Raw genomic sequence first — 25,469 nt, forward strand, 5'->3', positions numbered from 1 at the left:
CAGCAAAGCGTTTTTCATGTTAGTTTAAAAAAAGACATAATCCAGAAACCTATCTGCCTTTACGTTGGAAGAACCTTTAAAAGAAAAACTGCTTTTGCTTTTGTATCTCTACGGAGCGAAAGCCAGAACTTGTCAACTTTTCTTTCCAGGGAAGGGGAATGGTTGGGAGCATGCTCAGGTGCTTTGCTACAGATGGAAGCACAGCCAGGGATCTTTATTTGCCCATCTCAATGTTAGAACAAGTTCCAGGCTTTCCTGGAGCTAAAGCAAGCACAATGGGGACAGGCACTAAACGCCACTGTTATTTTGCCAAGAGGCAGGTTTTGGAATGGGGTTTCCTTCGTAGCTCAGTAGGTAAAAAATCCACTCGCAACAAGGGAGACCTCCGTTTGCCCCCTGGGTTGGGAAGATCCCCTGGAGGAGGGTATAGCAACCCACTCCAGTATTCTTGTCTGGAGAATCCCCATGGACAGAGGAGCCTGGCAGGCTACACAGTCCGTGGGGTCGCAAAGAGTCGGACACGACTGAGAGCCTAAGCACAGCACAGCATAAGCTTTGGAATGAAGCAGCTCCACAGCAAACCTGGGAGGCTGTTCTTGGGCTTTGAAGTCTCTCTGTCACTCCCCTTGGCTTTCCGAGCAGCATTTGTAGCCTAGCTCGAACAGATCGCATATTTGGAGCAAAGCGCCAGGAGAATGAAGGACAGGGTAGTGCCATTCCCCGGCTCCTAGGTGGTGGAGTCTGTGGAAGGACTACGCCTGCAAACGCGGCTGCAGGTGGCCAGCGGAGCTGTCCAGCACCAGCACAGAGGCGGGGGGCCAGGAGCCCGCGCTCGCCCAGCCAGGCGGATGCTCCGCAACAGGGCTCTTGCCCAAGCAGACGCTGTCCTCATTCCCTGCCTCCCGGCTCTGGGCTATCTACAAGCCCACGCAGCCTCGGCCGAGGAGGAGAACACCCGTCCTCACCAGCTGCTGCTCCAGCAGAGTGGGTACCAACACGTTGGCCTTCCCCTTCCCTTGTAAGCGACTCTTGGGCATGGGCGGGCTGGACCCCTCGGCCTTTCCCCTTGGCCTTAGAACTTCCCAAAGGAACTCGGAGGGAAAGGTCAATGATGGACTCTAAATGACGGACCCCCAGTCCCACGCCCTCAGGCTTCCCCGAGGCGGCTGCAGAGGCAGGTGTTCCGTCCCGGCCGGGTGCCCCCCTGTCTCAGGGCCCACCGGGCCCCGTCTGCTCCTCAGCTGCCTCTTCCGCGAGGAGGTGGGGACGGCGGGAGCTGGGGTGGCGCTCAGAGGACGGCGCCGAAGTGTCCCCGTTGCTCCCGAAACGTGGCGACAGCACAGAGGCAGAGACTTCCAGTGGGTGCGAAGGCGACACGTGACGGCTGCGGAGAGACGGCGCGGAGGAGGGGGCGCGCGGAGGGAGAGGCGGGCGGCACGGCGAGGGGAGGCGGGAGGGAAGGGCGGGCGGAGCGGGGGCGCCAGGGGTGAGCGGGGCGCGCGGGGCGCGCGGGCGGCGCGAGCCTCTGCCTCCGCGGCCGCGCGGCCGCCGCCTCCCCGCCCGGCCGCCCCCGGGCTCGCAGCCTCCCTGCTAGTCGGAGAGCGAGCGCGGAGACGCGTCCAGGCGCGCGCCGAGGCGGCAGCGGCCGGCGAACGCGGGCCCAGGGCCGCGCGGCGCTGCAAGTTCCCGCCATGAGCAGTCGGCTCCCGAGGCTCCGCGGCTCCGGGGTCGCCCTCCCGGCCGAGCAGCCCTGCCCCGTCGCCCCGCGGCCGCAGCGCCCCTAACGCCGCCGGTGCAGCCGCCGTCCGAATCCCCGCCGCCGCCGCCGCCTCGGCCGCCGCAGCGCCGACAGCATGTCTCGGAGGAAGATTTCGTCCGAGTCCTTCAGCTCGCTGGGCTCCGACTATCTGGAGACCAGCCCCGAGGAGGAGGCGGAGTGCCCGTTGTCCAGGCTCTGCTGGAACGGCGGCCGCAGCGCGCCCGGGCCGCCCGAGCCCAGCGAGGCGCACGTCTCCGCCCGAGCCCCGGCGGCCGGCGCAGCAGCCGCCGCCGCAGTCGGCGCCACCACGGCCGGGGCAAGGCGAGCGCAGCGCCGCAGGCGGGTCAACCTGGACTCGCTGGGCGAGAGCATCAGCCGTCTGACGGCGCCCTCGGTGAGTGGAGACGCGGGGCAGGGCCGAGCCTCGGGTGGAAGGACGCGGACCTGGCAGGTGGGCGCCAGGCTGGTCCCGCCGCGTGCCTAGAGCCCCGCCGCCGGGCGGGTGGCGGGGCCTAGCCCGGCCTAGTTTCCGATGGCCCCCGGGAGAGACCTGGACTTTGGGCCCTGGTGGAAGTGGGCATGGGATACGGGCATGGAGTGAGACTTCACTCCTCCGGGGGGCTCCTGATTCAAAGCTCTGTCTACCCACCTCCAGCGTTTGCAACCTCCTTCGTCGCAGTCACCCTGACGGCTCGACGGCTCTTTCTAACACACCTGTTTTCTTTCCCCCAAACTTTCCCAGGCACTGTGTCTCCTCTCTTCTCCAGCATCCCACAGGAACCCCTACTCCCTTCCAGGAAACTCTTCCCCTCTTTCCCCCCACCCCCCACACTCTCTTGCTCTTAGCATGACCTTTTCTGACTTCTTTGAATTCTGCAAGCTAACTGCCTTCCTATGTTGCATTCCTTTTCTCAATCTTTAGGGACCGGTTGTCAGATAATTTTTTGAGTTGTCTTTTGATGAAGAGCCCTCTCATCTCTTGTTTTCTCACCACCGCATGCATTTTTCTCTTGGTCACTGGTCATTTATTGGCTCAATCTTCTTCTGTGGGTAGCCCGGGTATTTGGTTTTCTAAACCGCTCTTCTGTTTCTTGCACCCCTACCTCACCCTTCGCTCTCTCTCTGCTGGATTCTTTAGTGCATTCTCCCTCATTTCTTTCAGTTTCCTTATATTAGGCCCTGCGTAACTATCTGTTGAATGAATAAATGCCTGCCTAGCTCTCTCCTTGGAGAAGGAAATGGCAACCCACTCCAGTGTTCTTGCCTGGAGAATCCCAGGGACCGGGGAGCCTGGTGGGCTTCCGTCTATGGGGTCACACAGAGTCGGACACGACTGAAGTGACTTAGCAGCAGCAGCAGCAGCTCTCTCTAACTTGTGCTCATTAGGGATGGCTGTATCATCAGTTCCAGGTGTACTCTAGACTCCCTATGATTCTTGGCATCTTTGCAGAGCACTCTGCCTCATTCCTGGTCACGCATTTCAGCTACTCTTGACTCTTTACTTTGCAGTAATACCAGACTTCTGTTTCAGTCTTTCTTAGACTGTATGAGCTCTGTTTTGAAGGGACTCTATTGCAGACAGAATCCTAAAGAGATTCATTGTAAAACCAAAGCTGCTTTTTATTTGCACCTTGATTGGTTACAAGGATTTCAACTTCTGAAAGCACTTTTAGCTACCCATTTCTGAGACTTTTACTTCTTTAAAGTTTTCAAAGTGAATCTGAACATTGATCTTGTTTGCCTGTTCTTGAGTCTCCCTTTTGAAAGTACTCTTGCAGTTGATGGTAGGAGGGCCCTGAGAAAGGATTGGATCCAGAGAGACTGAGGTCTTCTACCAGGCAGTCCTACAAATATCCTGGGGCTGTTGCCTTAATGGAGTATGGCCTTTTCCTTTAGCGATGAGACTGTTTCAGTCATCTTCCTTTTTTGTGCATTTTCCCTTCAATTACCTTTTGCCCCTTTTTCCATTGATAACCTAGGCACAAAACTCAAAATAGATTAGCTACTGTTTGCTATTATTAATACAAATATTTCTCAGGAAGCACACTTTTAGGAACTATTTGATGTTGCAAATTGTTGAACTTAAGCCTTTATAAAAGGAGTCCAGTAATCCTGTGCATATGTAGTTTTGTGTCAGTGCCCAAAGCAACATTTGTGCAATATACTAATTCTTCATTAACAGATTCATATCTAATATGATAATTTTACTAAAGATAAGTATTATATTTTTGTGGGAATTGTTTTTATAATTCTGGAGGTTTTTTTTTCTAAAAATCAGAATTTACGAATTTGTCAAAAGTTGTGGCAGTGCCTTTGGTAATGCCGGTTTAACATAAGACTCCTCTCAGTAACTTATGTTAGAAGTAGATAAAATAAATTGAATGCTACAATTTACTGCCAAAATAAGAGGGAAGAACAGTCTCTGACTTTTACCTTTTATAAACATAAAATTTGAATGACTTTGGCTCTTTGCCACGTTAAAAAGACATGTAATCAGGTGTTTAGATAAGAAATTTGAAAATAATTGTGATAATCAGAAATAAGCAACAGCTGTATGTACTTTCCATTCTGTAATTCTTTTCTATTTTGAAAAAGCTTTTTCACCTGTAATGCTGAAAACATATAGGTGAATATAGTGTAACAATTCCAGCTTCCTAAGAAATGTATAAACCAGTTCCCATTGACTCACCATATCAACAGTGGACTTGGTAACACAAAACAGTATATTTCAAAGCAGTGACTGCTGTGTGTTCTCTGCTGGTGCTAAGTTGCTTCAGTAGTGTCCGACTCTGTGCGACCCCATAGACGGCAGCCCAGCAGGCTCCCCCGTCCCTGGGATTCTCCAGGCCACCCCCATTTTCCTTTGTTTGGCAAATTAGAACACTGATTCAAAAAATTACTGTAAATTCGTTCTCCTACGTTGTCAGCATTCTAAACGTCTCTGGAAACACTTATGTCCTATGCAGTGTCCTTTCATTAGAGCTGAGCAACTTAAAAACGAATGAACAAGCAAAATAACCCAAACCCACAAAACTCTGAGAAGAGCCATTATCAGAGCATTCTTAGATGGAAATTTCTAGTTGCTTTGAGTTTTGCAAACCTTGCATTGCTATGGAAGCTCTTGTCTTAGTGTTCACATTGTGGAATGTTATCTTGATCACTGGAGATTTCTTTCTTTTTTATTCAGAATAATTTGCAAGTAGGGAAATGGAAATACATTTAATAAATGCTGTGATATTGCCAAGTAATTCAGCTTAGTAATTTGGTCAATGGAATATTCAAACTCAGGTTTTTGATATTTTAAGAGATACTAATAGCTGCATTGATGTTAGCTATACAAGTTATAATACTTCATAACATTTTAATAATAAAAGTAAATTGAATTGATGAAATTGAAAAAAAATCCAGAATTCTGGAGACCTGGTTCTCATTCATAAAATTCTGGAGACCTGGTTCTCATTCATTGTGCCTTGGATAACTAAATACATGTATATCATGGTGTATATCACTTTTACTATCTAGGATCATTGTTTTCTGTAAATTATTACATTTAAAGCCTCTGCCTATTCTGACATTCTATGAAGACAGGTATCGTCAAGCTTTCAATGTTGTTCAGCCACTCAGTCACTCTGTCATGTCTGACACTTTGTAACCTCAGGGACTGCAGCACACCAGGCTTCCCTGTCCTTCATTGTCTCCCAGAGCTTGTCAAACTCATGTCCATTGAATCAGAGATGCCATCCAACAATTTCATCCTCTGTCATACCCTTCTCCTCCTGCCTTCAATCTTTCCCAGCATCCCCTTCAATCATTCCCACCTACCAATGAGTTGGCTCTTCCCATCAGGTGGCCAAAGTATTGGAGCTTCAGCTTCAGCATCAGTCCTTCCAATGAACATTCAGAGTTTATTTCCTTTAGGGTTGACTGGTTTGATCTCCTTGCAGTTCAAAGGACTCTCCAGAGTCTTCTCCAACACCAGTTAGAAAACATCAGTTCTTTGGGGTTCAGCCCTCTTTATGGTCCAACTTTCACATCCATACATGACTCCAACCATATCTTTGACCGTACAGACCTTTGTTGGCAAAGTGATGTCTCTACTTTTTTAATATGCTGTCTACATTTGTCATAGCTTTTCGTCCAAGGAGTAAGCAGTCTCCATCTGCAATGATTTTGGAGCCCAAGAAAATAACGGCTGTTGCTGTTTCAATTTTTTGCCCGTCTATTAGCCATGAAGTGATGGGACTGGTTGCCATGACCTTTGTTTTTTGAATGTTAAGTTTTAAGGCAACTTTTTCACTTTCTTCTTTCACCTTCATCAAGAGGCCCTTTAGTTACTCTTCACTTTCTGCCATTAGGGTGGTGTCATCTGCATATCTGAGGTTATTGGTATTTCTCTTGGCAATCTTGATTCTAGCTTGAGCTTCATCTAGCCCAGCATTTTGGGTGATGTACTCTGCATGTAAGTAAATAAGTTTTCAATAAGCTCTCACAGTGGCATATGAAATAAAAAGCAAGGACGTATGAGTCTTAAAACTGAGGAAAGCAGATTATTTTCTCAAGTAGGGGCATCAAAGTACTATTTTTTCCACTTAATTGTTCAAAAATATTTGAGGGTCTGCTATGTGGCAAGTATTTTGCAAAGCGTTGGTGATACAAATGCCAAGTAAAACTTTCCCATTCTTCAACCTCATGAAGCTTTAATTATAGCTTTTATTCTATAAGTAAACTGCATTGAGGGAAAATATAAGAACTCCAGTTGCTGCAGAGATATTTAGGGGGAGTTTCATCCTCCACTTTGGTTGGTTTTGTTCACTGCAGATCTCTGGGGTGCAGCCATAAAGAGAAAAATAATCCTAAAGATCTGGTATAAATCACTTATTATGTTATTAATTTGAAATAATTTACTTGGGAACACATAAGAAACAGCTGGGACTTTTTGCATCAAGGGTAAATTTGGGATCTCATTTTACTTTCATTTTATTTTTATGAATGATGATTGCTTAGACCCCTATCATTTTGACCTCAGTTTTGGGTTTGCTAATGTCAGCCTATCAGTGAAGATACTCTCAGAAATCAACTGGGGGCAAGGCTTTCTTAGGTCTCTTGTCTGAGCACTACTAGCTGTTACAACATTTGTTTGCATGTTCAGTTGCTCGGTCATGTCCAACTCTTTGCGACCCCAAGGAGTGTAGCCCTCCAGGCACATTACAGGTGGCTTTGAAGACTTCTGAAGCTATAGATAGCAGAATGACAGGAAGAAAAGTAACAGAATTGCAAGGATGGCATATAAGGGAAGGAAAGCTGCTTACATAAGGATTAGTCCAAGAAATAAAGAACAGCGAGGAAAGAAAAAGGAAGGGAAGCTTGGATTTAAGTAGCAAAAAAGCAAAATTGTTTTTGGAAAGGAAATTTTATTGATATATGCCAATTAAAAATTGAAAGAGCATAAAAATTACATATTTAGCCTCTAACTAAATAAAATGAGCTCTGTGATGTATAAGGCCTTAAATAAAACCTTAGAAATTGTAAGTGTAACTAACATGTAAATCATGAAAAGTATATAAAATATATTTGTGAGGTAAGATATTTGACACATTTATGTGTTTTAATTGAAATTTTAAGATTTTGAAGTTAAATATGGGTTGTAAACTTCTGAGCAATAGATTCATTAAAATTAAAAATTAATCAAAATGTATTCTAGTAGTTTAATGTTTTCAGTTTTGTATAAATTAGACACTACAATCTGAAATCAGAATTTAATGGCCTTTTCTGTTTCTATAGAAATATTTCAGTATTCCATTTTCTATTTCTATTACTTTTCTCTGCTTCATCCCTAGTCATCAGAGACAACACAGCAGAATTGAAAGTATAAGGATATGTTTTTTGACAGACAATCTGAATAACTCCTTTCTGAGCCCTTTACTGTATCTAAGACGCTGGGAGAGCCAACTCCTACCTTCTCAGAGCCTCAGTTTTCTATTTGTGAAGTAGGAATTATGACTGCCTTATAGCTGTGTTGTGAAAGACGGGCAATATTTCTAGTAAAATTTCTTGAACTTGATAAATGATAGTTACAAGCTGCGATTCATTAATTTCGGTCAAATTTAAATGTCTCCAAATGATCTATAATTTTTTGGTTTTTCTCAGTAACTTACTTACGAGTGCATGAGTGCTATGGACTGTAGCCTGTCAGGCTCCTCTCTCTATGGGATTCTCCAGGCAAGAATACTGGATTAGGTTGCCATGCTCTCCTCCAGGGGATCTTCCTGTCATAGGGACTGAACCTGCATCTCTTTCGTCTCCTGTGTTGGCAGGCAGATTCTTCACCACTAGTGCCGCCTGAGAAGCACTTATTAATAACCTTACTTATTAATAACCTTATTAAAAAAGGCTTCCCTGGTGGCTCAGTAGTAAAGAAATGGCAACCCATTCCAGTATTAATAACCTTATTAAAAAAGGCTTACTTATTAATAACCTTATTAAAAAAGGCTTTCCTGGTGGCTCAGTAGTAAAGAAATGGCAACCCATTCCAGTATTCTTGTCTGAGAAATCCCATGATTTCTCAGAGGAGCCTGGCAGCCTGGGGTCACAAAGTTGGACATGACTTAGTGACTAAACAACAACAGCAACCTTATTAAAAGAGTTCATAGGTCTACTGATGACATTTACCTAAAAGAATTGATAAGGTGTAAATTTTATTGGCATTGCCCAGTCTATCCATTAAAAAATTAAAAGTGGAGCCCATTTTTTGGTTCCCTGGCTGACTCATGTGAGTACATAAATATGTGTAATCATTACATATTCAAAAATTTCTGTAAAAAACTGTTGAATGTTATATGGAAGTGTGAGTACCATTACTGTAAATTCCATAAAAATACTAGAACATACATATTTGGTAGAATATGGGTATTTCAATGCAAATTATTTTTAACTTAGGAAAAATCATTAGATGAAAGAAAAATTGTTTATTTCACTTGCCTGAGAATTTCAAGAGTTCCCCATCCAGTGCATTCAAAATAATTTGTATGTATGTTCAAAGGCATAGGCTGTGAGATACAACAATTACCCAACTAATAACTTTTATGTTTTGTGTAAGACACTCTATTCTACCAGCTCAGTTGGTGGACCTTCATTTTAAAGATAAATTTTAACTATGGGAAATGACATCAGTGATTATTAGTTTGTGAGTAGTGGTAATGTAATTATATAATCATTTTTACTATATAGTTTATCTACCTTGAAGTACTCTGAGGTGTGTGAGAGGGGTTACTGTTGTTCAGTTGTTAAGCTGTGTCCAACCCTCTGTAACCCCTGTGGAGTGCTGCTTGTCAGGCTTTCCTGTCCTTCGTTCTCACACTCATCAAGAGACTCTTTAGTTCCTCTTCACTTTCTGCCATTAGGTGGTGTCATCTGCATATCTGAGGTTGTCGATATTCCTCCTGGCAATCTTGATTGCAGCTTGTGCTTCATCCATCCCAGCATTTTGCATGGGGTATTTTGCTTTTTCTATGATCCAACGGATGTTGGCAATTAGATCTCTGGTTCTCTGCCTTTTTAAAATACAGCTTGTACACCTGGAAGTTCTTTGTTCACATACCGTTGAAGCCTAGCTTGAAGGAATTTGAACATTACCTTGCTAGCATGTGAAATGAATGCAATTGTGTGGTAGTTTGAACATTCTTTGGCATTGCCCTTCTTTGGGATTGGAATGAAAACTGACCTTTTCCAGTATTGTGGCAATTGCTGAGTGTCCCAGATTTGCTGGCATATGAGTGTAGCACTTTGAAGTGAAGTGAAGTGAAGTGAAGTTGCTCAATCGTGTCTGACTCTTTGTGACCCCATGGACTGTAGCCTACTACGCTCCTCCATCCATGGGATTTTCCAGGCAAGAATACTGGAGTGGATTGCCATTTCTTTCTCTAGGGGATCTTCCCAATCCAGGGATTGAACCCAGGTCTTCAGCATTGTGGGCAGATGGTTTACCATCTGAGCCACCAGGGCACTTTAACAGCGTTATATTTTAGACTTATAAATAGCTCAGCTGGAATTCCATCACCTCTACTAGCTTTGTTTTTAGTAATGCTTCCTAAGGCCTACTTGGCTTCACATTCCAGGATGTAGGGTAAGTGACCAAACCATTGTGATTATCCGAGTCATTAAGAACCTTTTATACAGTTCTGTATATTCTTGCCACTCATCTTAATCTCTTCTGCTTGTGTTAGATCTTTGCTGTTTCTGTCCTTTACTGTGTCCATCTTTGCATGATATGTTCCCTTGGTATTGCTAATTTTCTTGAAGAGATATCTAGTCTTTCCCATTCTATGGTTTTCCTCTATTTCTTTGCATTGTTCACTTAAGAAGGCTTTCTTATCTCTCCTTGCTATTCTTTGGCACTCTCCATTCAATTGGGTATATCTTTGCCTTTCTCCTTTGCCTTTTGATTCTCTTCTTTTCTAAGCTATTTGTAAGATTTCCTCAGATAAGCATTTTGCCTTGTTTCATTTCTTTTTCTTGGGGATGGTTTTGGTCACCGCTTCCGGTACAATGCAGTGAGCCTCTGTCCATAGTTCTTCAGGCACTCTATCAAATCTCATCCTTTGAATCTATTTGTCACTTCCACTGTATAATCATAAGGGATTGGATTTGGGTTGTAACTGAATGGCCCAGGGGTTTTATCTACTTTCCTAAACTTAAATCTGAATTTTGAAATGAGGAGCTCATGACCTGAGTGGCAGTCAGCTCCAAATCTTGTGTTTGCTAACTATATAGAGCTTCTCCATCTTTGGTTGCAAAGAATGTAATCAACCTGCTTTTGGTATTGACCATCTGTTGATGTCTATGTGTAGAGTCATCTCTTGTTGTTGGATGAGGGTGTTTGCTATGACCAGTGTATTCTCTTGGCCAAACTCTGTTAGCTTTTTCCTTGCTTTATTTTGTACTCCAAGGTTAAACTTGCCTGTTACTCCAGGTATCTCTTAACTTTTTACTTTTGCATTCCAATCCTCTGTGATGAAAATGACATCTTTTTTGGGTGTTAGTTCTAGAAGGTCTTATAGGTCTTCATACAACTGTTCAGCTTCAGCTACTTTGGCATCAGTGGTTGGGGCATAGACTTGGATTACTATGATATTGAATGGTTTGCCTTGGAATCAAACAGAGATCATTCTGTCATTTTTGAGATTGCACCCAACTACTCCATTTCAGACTCTTTTGTTGACTGTGAGGGCTACTCCATTTCTTCTAAGGGATTCCTGCCCACACTAGTAGGCAAGATAATAATGACATTCAGATGGTAGTGGTCCTCTGAATTAAATTCACCCATTCCAGTCCTTTTTAGTTCACTGATGCCTAAAATGTCGATGTTTACTCTTGCCATCTACTGTTTGACCACGTCCAGTTTACCTTAATTCATGGACCTAGCATTCCCGGTGCCTATGCAGTACTGTTCTTTACAGCATCAGACTTTACTTGCACCACCAGACACACCCACAACTGGGCATCAGTTAACTCTCTAGTTGCTGTGTGCAGCTTCTTGTTGCAGTGGCAAGGCCTCCAGTGGTTGCACTGCATGGGCTCTGGAATGTGCAGGCTTTAGTAGTTGCTAGTATGGGCCTAATTGCCTGACAGTACATGTAATGTTCCTGGACCAGGGATCAGACCTGTTTCCCTGCATTGGCAGACAGATTCTCCACCACTGGACAACCAGGGAAGTCCTTTTTTGTTTTATCTTGTTGCCTCTATCATATGGAGCTGAAGATAAATTAAAAAAAACAGCAACAACCTACATGTTTTTTTTTTAATATGGTAGTAAAATTAGTGGATTATCTCTAGATATGAACACTGTTTACTGTGAATTTCACACACATCTAAGAAGAAAAAAATTATGTGGCATAAGTAGGGAAAATATTTACAAGAACTGGCTAGACCTTTAAGGATTACACCTTCTTTGCAGGCCCTTATTTGATGCATAAACCAATGCTTAGGTCAAAAGTCAAAGTTCTGCTGTTTAAATTCTGACTCATTTCAATACTCTTATTTTTATCTTGCATTTAGTATGGAACCTGATACTTAATGAATTTTCAATAAAGTGTTCAGAATAAGTGAAAAATGTTCTTAAGAATTATTAGTAGTATATTAATAATTTATTAATATTATTGTTGTTTATCCAATTATAGTTATTTCTCTTTTGTTTAATTTTTTCCTGTATTATATTTGGTCCAGTCAAACAAAATAGATCTCATACCCAGTCTCTGAGAGATACTTTCAAGTATGCAAACCTGTTTGAATTTTACTTACTTTTGTCATTTAAAGTAAAACTTCAGAATGAAGTTGTGCTAAAAAGAAAGAAAATGGAAGAGTATCCCTCTGCTGGAATTCTTTGAGAGGCCCATTTATATTTTAAGAAATTAGGTAAATGTAACAACTCTCCCAGTCTCCAGTAGAAGTCTGCCTATATTTTCTGTACAGCTCTCTTTCTGGTGGGAAATGTTTGTCAGTAAGTGGGCTCCTGTCACCAAAAATGCATTGTTAGATGGAGTGAAAAAATCTTGCTCCTTAAATATCACTTCAGGACAGGATCTGAAGATCTAGACTTATGTGCTATAAGCTCAGAGCATCTCACAAAATTGAAAATTTCAGTGTAAAGTGATTTAGGAAGTAGGGGAGCCGGAAATATCTTGGAAGATTGGAGATTTGTTATGGCTGTTTGGTCTAACTGAGAAAGAGTGAACATTCTTATAAATAGAACAGTAAGAAATCACTTCCTGCCCAGGCTTTATTTGGGGTTTATTAAACAGTTCTTCATTTGAGCTAGAGGTTATCAAACATCAGTGAACAAAAGAAATACCTAAAAACAATGGCTGGAATGCACATTACTGGGCTTCTTTCTCAATGGGCCTGTTGTTTTTTCTACCTGTTTTTTTGTTATCTAAATATAGTTGATTTACAATCTTGTGCTGATTTCTGCTTTACAGAAAAGTAATTCAGTTATGTATACATGTCCTTTTTATATTCTTCCCCATTATGGTTTATCATAGGATATTGAATATAGTTCACTGTGCTATACAGTAGGACCTTGTTGTTTATCCATTCTGTATATACTCATTTATAATCCCAAAGAAAGGCAATGCCAAAGAATGTTCAAACTGCCGCACAATTGCACTCATTCACACACTAGCAGAGTAATGCTCAAAATTCTCCAAGCCACGCTTCAACAGTGTGTGAACCATGAATGTCCAGATGCTCAAGCTGGATTTAAAAAAGGCAGAGGAACCAGAGATCAAATTGCCAACATCTGTTGGACCATAGAAAAAGCAAGAGAATTCCAGAAAAACATCTACTTCTGCTTTATTGATTATGCCAAAGCCTTTGACTGTGTGGATCACAACAAATTGTGGAAAATTCTTCAAGAGATGAGAATACCAGACCTGTATGGTATTGTATGCAGGTCAAGAAGCAACAGTTAGAATCAGACATGGAACAACAGAGTGGTTCCAAATTGTGAAAAGAGTACATCAAGGCTGAATATTGTCACCCTGCTTATTTAACTTTTATGCAGAGTACATCATGCAAAATGCTAGGCTGGATGAAGCACAACCTGGAATCAAGATTGCCAGGAGAAATATCAATAACCATATGAAGATGAAACCACCCTTATGGCAGAAAGCAAAGAAGAACTAAAGAGCCTTTTGATGAAAGTGAAAGAGGAGAGTGACAAAGTTGGCTTAAAACTCAACATTCAAAAAGCTAAGATCGTGGCATCCAGTCCCATCACTTCATGGCTAATAGATGGGCAAAAAATGGAAACAGTGACAGATTTTATTTTCTTGGGCTCCAAAATCACTGCAGATGGTCGACTACAGCCCTGAAATTCACAGATGCTTGCTCCTTGGAAGAAAATTTATGACCAACCTAGACAGCATATTAAAAAGCAGAGACATTACTTTGCCAGCAAAGGTCTATCTAGTCAAAGCTATGGCTTTGCTAGTTCAGTTCAGTTCAGTTCAGTTCAGTCGCTCAGTCGTGTCCGACTCTCAGCGACCCCATGAATCACAGCACGCCAGGCCTCCCTGTCCATCACCAACTCCCGGAGTTCACTCAAACTCATGTCCACAGAGTTGGTGATGCCATCCAGCCATCTCATTCTCTGTTGTCCCCTTCTCCTCCTGCCCCCAACCTTTCCCAGCATCAGAGACTTTTCCAGGGAGTCAACTCGTCGCATGAGGTGGCCAAAGTATTGCAGTTTCAGTTTTAGCATCAGTCCTTCCAATGAACACCCAGGACTGATCTCCTTTAGAATGGACTGGTTGGATCTCCTTGCAATACAAGGGACTCTCAAGAGTCAGAGAATTGGACCGTAAAGAAATCTGAGCACTGAAGAATTGATGCTTTCAAACTGTGGTATTGGAGAAGATTTTTGAGAGTCCCTTGGACTGCAAGGAGATCAAAGCAGTCAATCCTAAAGGAAGTCAGTCCTGAATATTCATTGGAAGGACTGATGCTGAAGCTGAAGCTCCAATACTTTGGCTACCTGATGAGAAGAAGTGACTCACTTGAAAAGACCCTGATGCTGGGAGAAATTGAAGGCAGGAGGAGAAGGGGATGACAGAGGATGAGATGGTTGGATGGCATCACCGACTCAGTGGAGGGAAGCCTGGCGTGCTAACATCCATGGGATCGCAAAGAGTCAGACATGACTGACTGAACTGAACTGATATACTAGTTTGCATTTGCTAACTCCAAATGCCCCCTCCATCCTTCCTTCACCCTCCCTACTCCTTGGCACCACTTTTATTTTCTGTTAAGTCATAGTTTTGGTGATACAGAGTTCTATTATTTTTCTGTTGACCTATCATGATACAATGGTATTGAGTAATAGTTACATAATCACAATAGTGAAAGATGTTTATCAGTTTTCACAATCAATAGCCAGACAAAAAATAAAAGATAATTGCAGTTGTAAACCATAATGGAAACATAAGGAACTTAACAGTGTAAAATAGTTAAACACAATTTGGGGGTCAAGCAGAATGATGTGGTAAGTGGAAGTGCGTACATACATGCACATGTTTTCATATGCCCAACAGTCTATATCTTTTGATTTGTGAATTTAATCCTTATACACTTAAGGTGACTATTGATATGTATGATCTTATTACTATTTTCTAATTGTTTTGGGTTTATTTTCTGTAGGTCTTTTCCTTGTCTTGTGTTTTCTGCTTAGGGAAGTTCCTTTAGCATTTGTTATAAAGCTGGTTTGGTGGTGCTGAATTCTCTTAACTTTTGCTTGTCTGGAAAGCTTTTGATTTCTCCATTAAATCTGAATGAAAGTCTTGCTGGGTAGAATATTCTTGCTTGTAGGTTTTCCCTTTCATAACTTTAAATATATCATGCCATTCCTTTATGGCTTGTGGAGTTTCTGTTGAGAAATCACCTGAAGCTGCAAAAAGAAAAAAAACCCAGTGCCATACCTAAGTTATCCCTCTCTCAAAATAATGCCATTTATATTATAAACCATGAGCTCCCCATCAAAAGACGGGAACTGCTTTTATTAATTCATATATATATATATATATATATGACTGTATCACTTTGCTATACACCTGAAACAAACACAACACTGTAAATAAAATATAGTACAATATAAAATAAAAATAAGTAACAGATCTTTGGGGCTTTACACTGAGTTAGAGTTCCTATCAGAGGGATAACAGCACCACAGCCGCACTGAATCCTCATGAAGGAGGCACATGAATGACTGGATTACAAGAGTTACAGGAATGAGAGCTGCTCACTTCCCAGAAACTACAGCTCACAGAAAGCCAACAAAGGCACGAGATACAGACCATTCACTTATGAATGTGTGAAACACAAGAAAGTCCACATCACTCCTACAACATGTCGAAATGCCTCAGAATTCACACAATACCAACTTTCTCATGGTTCTGGTTAAATTACATATACCAGTTTATAACAAATGGCAAAATCTGTAACTCTGTTCAAAGTTTTAAAAGATTACTTAAGAATAGTTTCTTGTATTTCTATGCCACCTTTAAGTTTTAGGTTTTTTTTCTTTTTGCAGCTTGAGGCAGTTGTAAAATAATGTAGCTTTTTGCAACTGTGTATTCTATAGTATTCTTTTCATTTGGTGAAATTTTAACTGTTAATGTTTTTGGCATTACGCTTTGTACCATTTATTAAATAAAAATTTAAAAATTAAAAAGAAGATTACTTGTAGTCTGAAATGAAATTTTTCACTATAGACTTATTTTTATCACTGAGGAATTAGTGGTGCTTCTAGACAACAGAAAGTCTTGTGGAAGGGAGATTTTTCTGGTGTGCCACTGTGGAAACATTGCTTAAGTGAATATGCATAAATGTATATTAACTTCAGGGAACCATGCCAGTGCTTATGCATAATTGGACCTTACAATAAATGGAAGCATGTCACTTCATTGAGAAAGTATGCATAAATGTTCATTATCTTACACTACGAAGAGAAATAAGGGAAATAGTGGGCTGTCTTCTAATCATGGAAAGCATCATAGCTTATATTTTCCCAACTTTGAAGGGAAATCGAAAGGTTATTTGCTCTAAAGAGTATTAGGAAGTGAAATTAGCTAACTTTATTTTAAAGGATTGGTTAATGTACTATGTTGCATGATATTATTAAGCTTCATCTTCGAAGTTGCAGAATCTAAGTATATATAAAGGGTCTAATTTTTAAAATGGTTGATATTTTCAGCACCAAAAATTTCATTACTTTACTTGGGTGCAAGTATGAAAGAACCGTTTTTTTTTTTCTTCTGTATAAGTGATAGTGTTAAATCATTCTGCCTTTCATTTGCTGTGTTAGGTTCATATGACATACACAGACATACACATACCTCAATACTTGAATGAATATAATCATTGTCTTTAATATTTTTAAATGTTGGTATATCCCTGATGTACTCTTTTATTAACATAAAGCATTTGAACTAAATAAGTGAAAAATAGACAAAAATCAGAAATTTATTTTTAATACCTGTCATGTGTTAACTATTCTATAACTGATGAAAATATGGGCATTTGTATAAGGTAAATATTTTCCAATGAAATATAACTTATCTCGAGAATATATTGAATACAATGAAAAGGGAATAAAAAAGATATTGGAAATCCAAAATAAAGAGAAATCACCTGATAACCTTATGGGAGTTCCTTTGTATGTTATTTGTCATTTTCCCTTGTTGTTTTAATATTTATCTCTGTCTTTAATTTTTGTTGGTTTGATTGCTATGTGTTCCTCCTTGGGTTTGTCTTTCCTGGGGCTCTGTATGCTTCCTGGACTGGTTGACTATTTCCTTTCCCATGTTTGGGAACTTTTCGGCTATTATCTCTTCAAATATTTTCTCAGGTCCCTTCTCTCTCTCTTCTTCTTCTAGGACCACTATAATGTGCATGTTGGTGCATTTCATGTTGTCCCAGAGGTCTGTTAGGCTGTCTTCATTTCTTTTCATTCTTTTTTATGTTTTCTGTTCTTCAGCAGTAATTTCCTCCATTCCATCCTCCAGTTCATTTATCCATTCTTTTGCCTCAGTAATTCTGCTATTGATTCCTTCTAGTGTATTATTGGAACCTGGTGGGAGGCCGTCTATGGGTTCATACAGAGTCGGACACGACTGCAGCAGCAGCAGCAGTGTGTTATTGATCTCTGTTTGTTCTTCAGTTCTTCTGGGTCTTTGGTAAACATTTCCTGCATCTTCTCCATTGTTTTCCCTCGATCCTGTGTCATCTTCATTATCATGATTCTGAATTCTTTTTCTGGTGTTTTGCCCATCTCCACTTCATTTAGTTGTTTCTCTGGGGTTTTTATCGTGTCCCTTCATCTGGGAGGTAACTATCTGCTTTTTCATCGTGATTAACGTTCTGTAATATGGTTTTTGTTTAACTGCTATGCAATGGTGCTGCTTCTTCCTTCTTCTGTCTATCCTCTGATGGGTGAGGATTCCTGATGAGAGGGACTGGCTATGGGAAAAGTTTGGTCTTGCTCTGGCCCCATCATTGCATGGCAAAGAGATGTGGAAACAGTGACAGACTTTACTTTTTGAGCTCCAAAATCACTGCAGATGGTGACTTCAGCCATGCCATTGAAAGACTCTTGATCCTTGGAAAGAAAGCTATAACCAACCTAGACAGCATGTTCAAAAGCAGACACATTACTTTGCCAACAAAGGTCTGTCTAATCAAAGCTATGGTTTTTCCAGTAGTCATGTATGGATGTGAGAGTTGGAGTATAAGGAAAGCTGAGTACTGAAGAACTGATACTTTTGAACTGTGGTGTTGGAGAAGACTCTTGAGAGTCCCTTGGACTGCAAGGAGATCCAACCAGTCCATCCTAAAGGAGATCAGTCCTGGGTGTTCATTGGAAGGACTGATGCTGAAACTCCAATACTTTGGCCACCAGATGCAAATAACTGACTCATTGCAAAAGACCCTGATGCTAGGAAAAATTGAAGACAGAGAGAGAAGGGGACAACAGAGGATGAGATTGTTGGATGGCATCACCAACTCGATGGACATGAGTTTGAGTGAACTCCGGGAGTTGGTGATGGACAGGGAAGCCTGACATGCTGCAGTCCATGGGGTTGCAAAGAGTTGGACACGACTGAGCAACTGAACTGAACTAAACTGGTGGGCAGGGCTTTGCTCAGTAGAGCTTTAATTCAAATTTCTGCTAATGGGTGGGTGGGTGACAAAGAGGTGACATGTGGTGAGCTCCTGGTGACTCTCACCTCCACAGGAGACCCTCCAACACTAGCTGATAGTTTTGGTTCAGTCACCTGTGGGGTCCCTGCTCCTTTCCTCTGGATGTTGGTATGCACAAGATGTCCCTGCTCCTTTCCTCTGGATGTTGGTATGCACAAGATGTTGGTATGCCCTCCAAGACTGGAATCTTTGTTTCCCCAGTCCTGTGGAAGACCTGTAATCAAATCATGCTGGCCTTCAAGGCCAGATTCCCTCAAGATTCAGTTCCTTTGTCTGATCCCCAGGCAAAGGTTCTGATGTGGGGTTCAGAACCTTCTTAGTGGGAGAACTTCTTTGGCATTATTGTTCTCCAGTTTGTGGGTCACCCACCCAGCAGGTATGGGATTTGATTTTATCGTGATTATGCTCCTCCTGCCATCTTGCTACAGCTTCTTCTTTGTCTTTGGACATGAAGTATCTTTTGTTGGTGGGTTCCAGTGCCCTCCTGTTGATGGTTGTTCAACAGCTAGTTGCAGTTTTGGTGTTCTTGCAGGAGGAGATGCATACACATCCTTCTACTCTGCCATCTTGAACTGGTGATTGTATCTTTTTGAATTATATTTTTTGTTTGGTATGTGCCCTGGCGTGGGAATGTTGGATCATATGGCAACTCCACTTTTAGTTTTTTGAGGAACCTCCATAGTATTTTACATCCCCACAAACAGTGTAGGAAGATTCCATTTTTCTCCACACCCTCTCCTGCATTTGTTTGTTTTTAATGATGGCCATTCGGACCACACTGAGGTGGTATCTCACTGTAGTTTTTGTCGCAAAGAGTCGGACATGACTGAGCGACTGAACTGAACTGAACTGAATCACTGGGCTTCACAGGTGGTGCTAGTGGAACCTACCTGCCAATGCAAGAGACATTAGAGACCCAGGTTTGATCTCTGGGTCAGGAAAATCCCCTGAAGAAGGGTGATGTTGAGCATTGTTTCATGTGCTAATTGGCCATCTGTATGTTATTTTTGGAGAGATGTCTGTAGGTCTTCTGCCCATTTTTTTGATTGTTTTTTTAGTTGTTGAATTTTATGAGCTGTTTGTATATTTTGAAAATTAAGCCCTTGTCAGTAGCATCATAAATATATTTTTTCATTCTGCAGGTTGTCTTTTCATTTTGTTTATGGTTTCCTTTGCTGTGCAACACTTGTATTTTCATTAGGTGCCCCCTCCCCACTTTTGGCTTTCATTTCTATTGCCTTGGGAGAGTGATCTAAGAAAACATTGGTACTATTGATGTTAGAAAATGTTTTGCCTCTGTTTCCTTCTAGGAGTTGTATGGTGTCATGTCTTATATTTAAGTCTTTAAGCCACTTTGAGTTTATTTTTATGAATGGTGTGTGTGTGTTCTGACTTCATTTATTGATATGAAGGTGTCCAACTTTCCCAACACCTCTTGCTAAAGAGACTGTTTTTTTCACATTGTATATTCTTGCCTCCTTTGTTGAAGATTAATCGACTATAAGTGTGTTGGTTTATTTTGGGCTCTTTATTCCATTGTTCCATATGCCTGTTTTTGTGCACATACCATGCCATTTTGACTCTTGCAGCTTTGTATTATTGTCTGAAGTCTGGGGAGGGTTATGCCTCCAGCTTTGGTTTTTCCTCACAATTAATTTGGCAATGCTGGGTCTTTAATGGCTCCATATAAATTTTATGATTATTTCTTTCACTTACGCAAAAAATGTCATGGGTAATGTGATAGGGACCACATTAACTCTGTAGATTGCTTTGGAGTGTATTGCTATTTAAATAATATTAATTATTTCAATCCAAGAATATGAGATAGCTTTCCATTTCTTTGAAACATCCTTATTAATGTTTTATAGCTCTCAGCGAGTCTTTCACCTCCTTGGTCACGTTTATTCCTAAGTATTTTATGTTTGGATTCAGTTTTAAAATTTTTTTGTTTTAAGATGGTAATAGAACAGAATTTAATTTTAAGTTTTTAAATTTAATTTCAAGAATTTTAATTTCAATAAAATAGCATTTTAAAAATAATTCTGTAGCTCTTATCTTAAGCTTAGGATAGCCAGAATGGCCATTTTTTTTTTCATTCAGTTTTTTAAAAATTAAATTTACTATTTTATTGAAGGATAATTGCTTTACAGAATTTTGTTGTTTTCTGTCAAGCCTCAATATGAATTAGCCTTCAGTTCAGTTCAGTTCAGTCGCTCAGTCGTGTCCGACTCTCCGCGACCCCATGAATCACAGCACGCCAGGCCTCCCTGTCCATCACCAACTCCCAGAGTACACTCAAACTCATGTCCACAGAGTCGGTGATGGCATCCAGCCATCTCATTCTCCGTCATCCCCTTCTCCTCCCGCCCCCAACCTTTCCCAGCATCAGAGTCTTTTCCAGTGAGTCAACTCGTCGCATGAGGTGGCCAAAGTATTGCAGTTTCAGCTTTAGCATCAGTCCCTCCAATGAACACCCAGGATTGATCTCCTTTAGAATGGACTGGTTGGATCTCCTTGCAGTATAAGGGACTCTCAAGAGTCTTCTCCAACACCACAGTTCAAAAGCATCGATTCTTCGGCGATCAGCTTTCTTCACAGTCCAACTCTCACATCCATACATGACCACGGGAAAAACCATTGCCTTGACTAGACGGACCTTGGTTGGCAAAGTAATGTCTCTGCTTTTTAATATACTATCAAGGTTGGTCATAACTTTCCTTCCAAGGAGCAAGCGTCTTTTAATTTCATGGCTGCAATCAGCATCTGCAGTGATTTTGGAGCCCCAAAAAATAAAGTCTGACACTGTTTCCACTGTTTTTCCATCTATTTCCCATGAAGTGATGGGACCAGATGCCATGATCTTTGTTTTCTGAATGTTGAGCTTCAAGCCAACCTTTTCACTCTCCTCTTTCACTTTCATCAAGAGGCTTTTGAGTTCCTCTTCACTTTCTGCCATAAGGGTAGTGTCATCTGCATATCTGAGGTTATTGATATTTCTCCCAGCAATCTTGGTTCCAGCTTGTGCTTCTTCCAGCCCAGCGTTCCTCATGATGTACTCTGCATATAAGTTAAATAAGCAAGGTGACAATATACAACCTTGACGTACACCTTTTCCTACTTGGAACCAGTCTGTTGTTCCATGTCCAGTTCTAACTGTTGCTTCCTGACCTGCATACAGGTTTCTCAAGAGGCAGGTCAGGTGGTCTGGGATTCCCATTTCTTTCAGAATGTTCCACAGTTTATTGTGTATACATATATCCCCTCCCTTTTGAACCTCCCTCGTATCTCCCTCCCCATCCCACCCCTCTAGATTGATACAGAGCCCCTGTTTGAGTTTCCTGAGCCACAGGGCAAATTTTTGTTGGCTATCTATTTTACACATGGTAATGTAAGTTTCTATGTTACTTTTTCCATACGTCTCACCCTCTCCCCCCCCCATGTGCATAAGTCTGTTCTCTATGTCTGTTTCTCCATTGATGCCCTGCAAAAAAATTCATCAGTAGAAGTTTTCTAGATTCCGTATATATGCATTAGAATATGATATTTATCTTTCTCTTTCTGACTTACTTCACTATGTATAATAGGTTCTAGGTTCATCCACGTCATCAGAACCGACTCAAATGCATTTCTTTTATGGCTGAGTAATGTTCCATTGTGTATATGTACCAACACTTCTTTACCTATTCATCTATTGATGGACATCTAGGTTGCTTCCATGTTCTAGCTACTGTAAACTGTGCTGCAGTGAGCAGTGGGATACATATGTCTTTTTCAATTTTGGTTTCCTCGGGTATTTGCCTAGGAGTGGGATTGCTGGATCACATGATGGTTTTATTCCTAGTTTTTTAAGGAATTTCCATACCATCTTTCATAGTGACTGTGTCAATTTACATTCCCACCAACAGTGCAAGAGTGTTCCCTTTTATTCACACCCTCTCCAGCATTTATTGTTTGTGGACCTTTTGATGATGGTCATTCTGACTAGTACGAGGTGATATCTCGTAGTTTTGAATGCATTTCTCTAATTTTGAGTGATGTTGAGCATCTTTTCATGTGTTTGTTAGCCATCTTTAGAGAAATGTCTGTTTAGGTCTTTTCCCCTCTTTTTGATTGGGTTCTTTGTTTTTCTGGTGTTGAGTTGTATGAACTGCTTGTATACTTTGAAAATTAATCCTTTGTCAGTTGTTTCATTTGCTATTACAGTCTCCAATTTTAAGGTTGCTTATGAGGAACGCTGGGCTGGAAGAAGCACAGGCTGGAATCAAGATTGCTGGGAGAAATATCAATAATCTCAGATATGCAGATGACACTACCCTTATGGCAGAAAGTGAAGAGGAACTCAAAAGCCTCTTGATGAAAGTGAAAGAGGAGAGTGAAAAGGTTGGCTTGAAGCTCAACATTCAGAAAACAAAGATCATGGCATCTGGTCCCATCACTTCATGGGAAATAGATGGAAAAACAGTGGAAACAGTGTCAGACTTTATTTTTTTGGGCTCCAAAATCACTGCAGATGCTGATTGCAGCCATGAAATTAAAAGACGCTTACTCCTTGGAAGGAAAGTTATGATCAACCTTGATAATATATTAAAAAGCAGAGACATTACTTTGCCAACAAAGGTCCGTCTAGTCAAGGCTGTGGTTTTTCCCGTGGTCATGTATGGATGTGAGAGTTGGACTGTGAAGAGAGCTGATCGCCGAAGAATTGATGCTTTTGAACTGTGGTGTTGGAGAAGACTCTTGAGAGTCCCTTGTACCGCAAGGAGATCCAACCAGTCCATTCTAAGGGAGATCGATCCTGGGTGTTCATTGGAAGGACTGATGCTAAAGCTGAAACTGCAATACTTTGGCCACCTCATGCGACGAGTTGACTCACTGGAAAAGACTCTGATACTGGGAAGGGTTGGGGGTGGGAGGAGAAGGGGATGACCGAGAATGAGATGGCTGGATGGCATCACCGACTCTGTGGACATGAGTTTGAGTGTACTCCGGGAGTTGGTGATGGACAGGGAGGCCTGGCGTGCTGTGATTCATGGGGTCGCGGAGAGTCGGACACGACTGAGCGACTGAACTGAACTGAACTGATAGTTTCCTTTGCTGTGCAAAAGCTTTTAAGTTTAATCATATCCCATTTGTTTACTTTAGTTTTTATTTCTATTACTCTAGGAGTTGGGTCATAGAGGATCTTGTTTTGATTTATGTCATCGAGTGTTCTGCCTGTGTTTTCCTCTAAGAGTTTTATAGTTTCTGGTCTTACATTTAGATCTTTAATCTATTTTGAGTTTATCTTTGTGTATGACATTAGGAAGTCTTCTAATTTCATTCTTTTATATGTATCTGTCCAGTTTTCCAAGCACCATTTATTAAAGAAGCTGTCTTTGTCCATTGTATAATCTTGCCTCCTTTGTCAAAAATAAGGTACCCAATAGGTGCATGGATTTATTTCTGGGCCAGTACCATACTCTCTTGATGACTGTAGCTTTGTAGTATTATCTGAAGTCAGGAAGGTTGATTCCTCCAGCTCCATTCTTCTTTCTCAAGACTGCTTTGGATATTTGGGGTCTTTTGTGTTTCCATATGAATTGTGAAATTTTTTCTTCTGGTTCTGTGAAAACCACCAGGGAATCCCAGGAAGCTCAGATGGTAAAGCTTCTGCCTACAATGCAGGAAACCCAATTTCAATCCCTAGGATGGGAAGATCTCCTGGAGAAGGAAATGGCAACCCACTCCAGTATTCTTGCCTGAAAAATCCCATGGATGGAGGGGCCTGGTAGGCTACAGTCCATGGGGTCACAAAGAGTCGAACACGACTGAGCTACTTCACTTCTGTGAAAAACGCCATTGGTAATTTGATAGGGATTGCTTTGAATCTGTAGATTGCATTTGGTAACACAGTCATTTTCACAATATTGATTCTTCCTACCCAGGAACATGGAATATCTCTCCATCTGTTTATGTTGTCTTTGATTTCTTTCATCAGTGTCTTATCATTTTCTTTATACAGTTTTTTTGTCTCCTTAGGTAAGTTTATTCCTAGATATTTCATTCTTTTTGTTGCAATGGTGAATGGAATTGATTCCTTAATTTCTCTTTCTGATTATTCATTGTTAGTGTATAGAAATGCAAGTGATTTCTGTGTAGTAATTTTGTATCCTGAAACTTTGCTAAATTCACTGATTAGCTCTAGTAATTTTCTGATCCTATGTTTAGGGTTTTCTATGTACAGTATCATGTCATCTGCAAACACTGAGAGTTTTACTTCTTCTTTTCCAATCTGGATTCCTTATATTTCTTTTTCTTCTCTGATTGCTGTAGCTAGGACTTCAAGAACTATGTTGAATAATAGTGGTGAAAGTGGACATCCTTGCCTTGTTCCTGAACTTAGGGGGAATGCTTTCAGTTTTTCACTGTTGAGAATAATGTTTGCTGTAGGCTTATGATATATGGCATTTACTATGTTAATGAGGTACGTTCCTTCTATGCCCATTTTTTGAAGAGTTTTGATCATAAATGGGTGCTGGATTTTGTCAAAGGCTTTTTCTGCATCTATTGACTTTATCATATGGTTTTTATCTTTCCATTTGTTAATATGGTGTATCACATTGATTGATTTGCATATATTGAAGTATCCTTACATTCTTGGAATAAACCCACTTGATCATGGTGTATGAACTTTTTGACATGTTGTTGAATTCTGTATGCTAAAATTTTGTTGAAGATTTTTACATCTATGTTTATCAGTGATGTTGGCCTGTAGTTTTCTTTTTTTGTGTTGTCTCTGTCTGGTTTTGGCATCAGAGTGATGGTGGCCTCATAGAATGAGTTTGGAAGTGTTCCTTCCTCTGCAATTTTTTGAAAGAGTTTTAGAAGGATAGTCATTAGCTCTTCGGTAAATATTTGTAGAATTCTCCTGTGAAGCCATCTGGTCCTGGGCTTTTCTTTTTTAGGAGGTTTTTGATCACAG

At 41.2% G+C, this 25,469-nt stretch overlaps 1 protein-coding gene across 2 annotated transcripts in view; it reads left to right on the plus strand.

The window, feature by feature from the left end:
- The first annotated feature begins 1,853 nt into the window (after nucleotides 1-1,853).
- Nucleotides 1,854-25,469, plus strand: part of GUCY1A2 (guanylate cyclase 1 soluble subunit alpha 2) — a 444,325-nt gene continuing 420,709 nt past the window's right edge. For both annotated transcript variants that reach the window (XM_088843443.1, XM_055422943.2), the window contains exon 1: nucleotides 1,854-2,153. In XM_088843443.1, coding sequence (XP_088699569.1) covers nucleotides 1,854-2,153 — 300 coding nt within the window. The remainder of the gene's footprint in view (nucleotides 2,154-25,469) is intronic.

The sequence above is a fragment of the Moschus berezovskii genome, chromosome 14 (genome assembly GCF_049115385.1).
Source record: "Moschus berezovskii isolate FMDL1 chromosome 14, NW_MosBer_1.0, whole genome shotgun sequence".
Lineage (NCBI taxonomy): Eukaryota > Metazoa > Chordata > Mammalia > Artiodactyla > Moschidae > Moschus > Moschus berezovskii.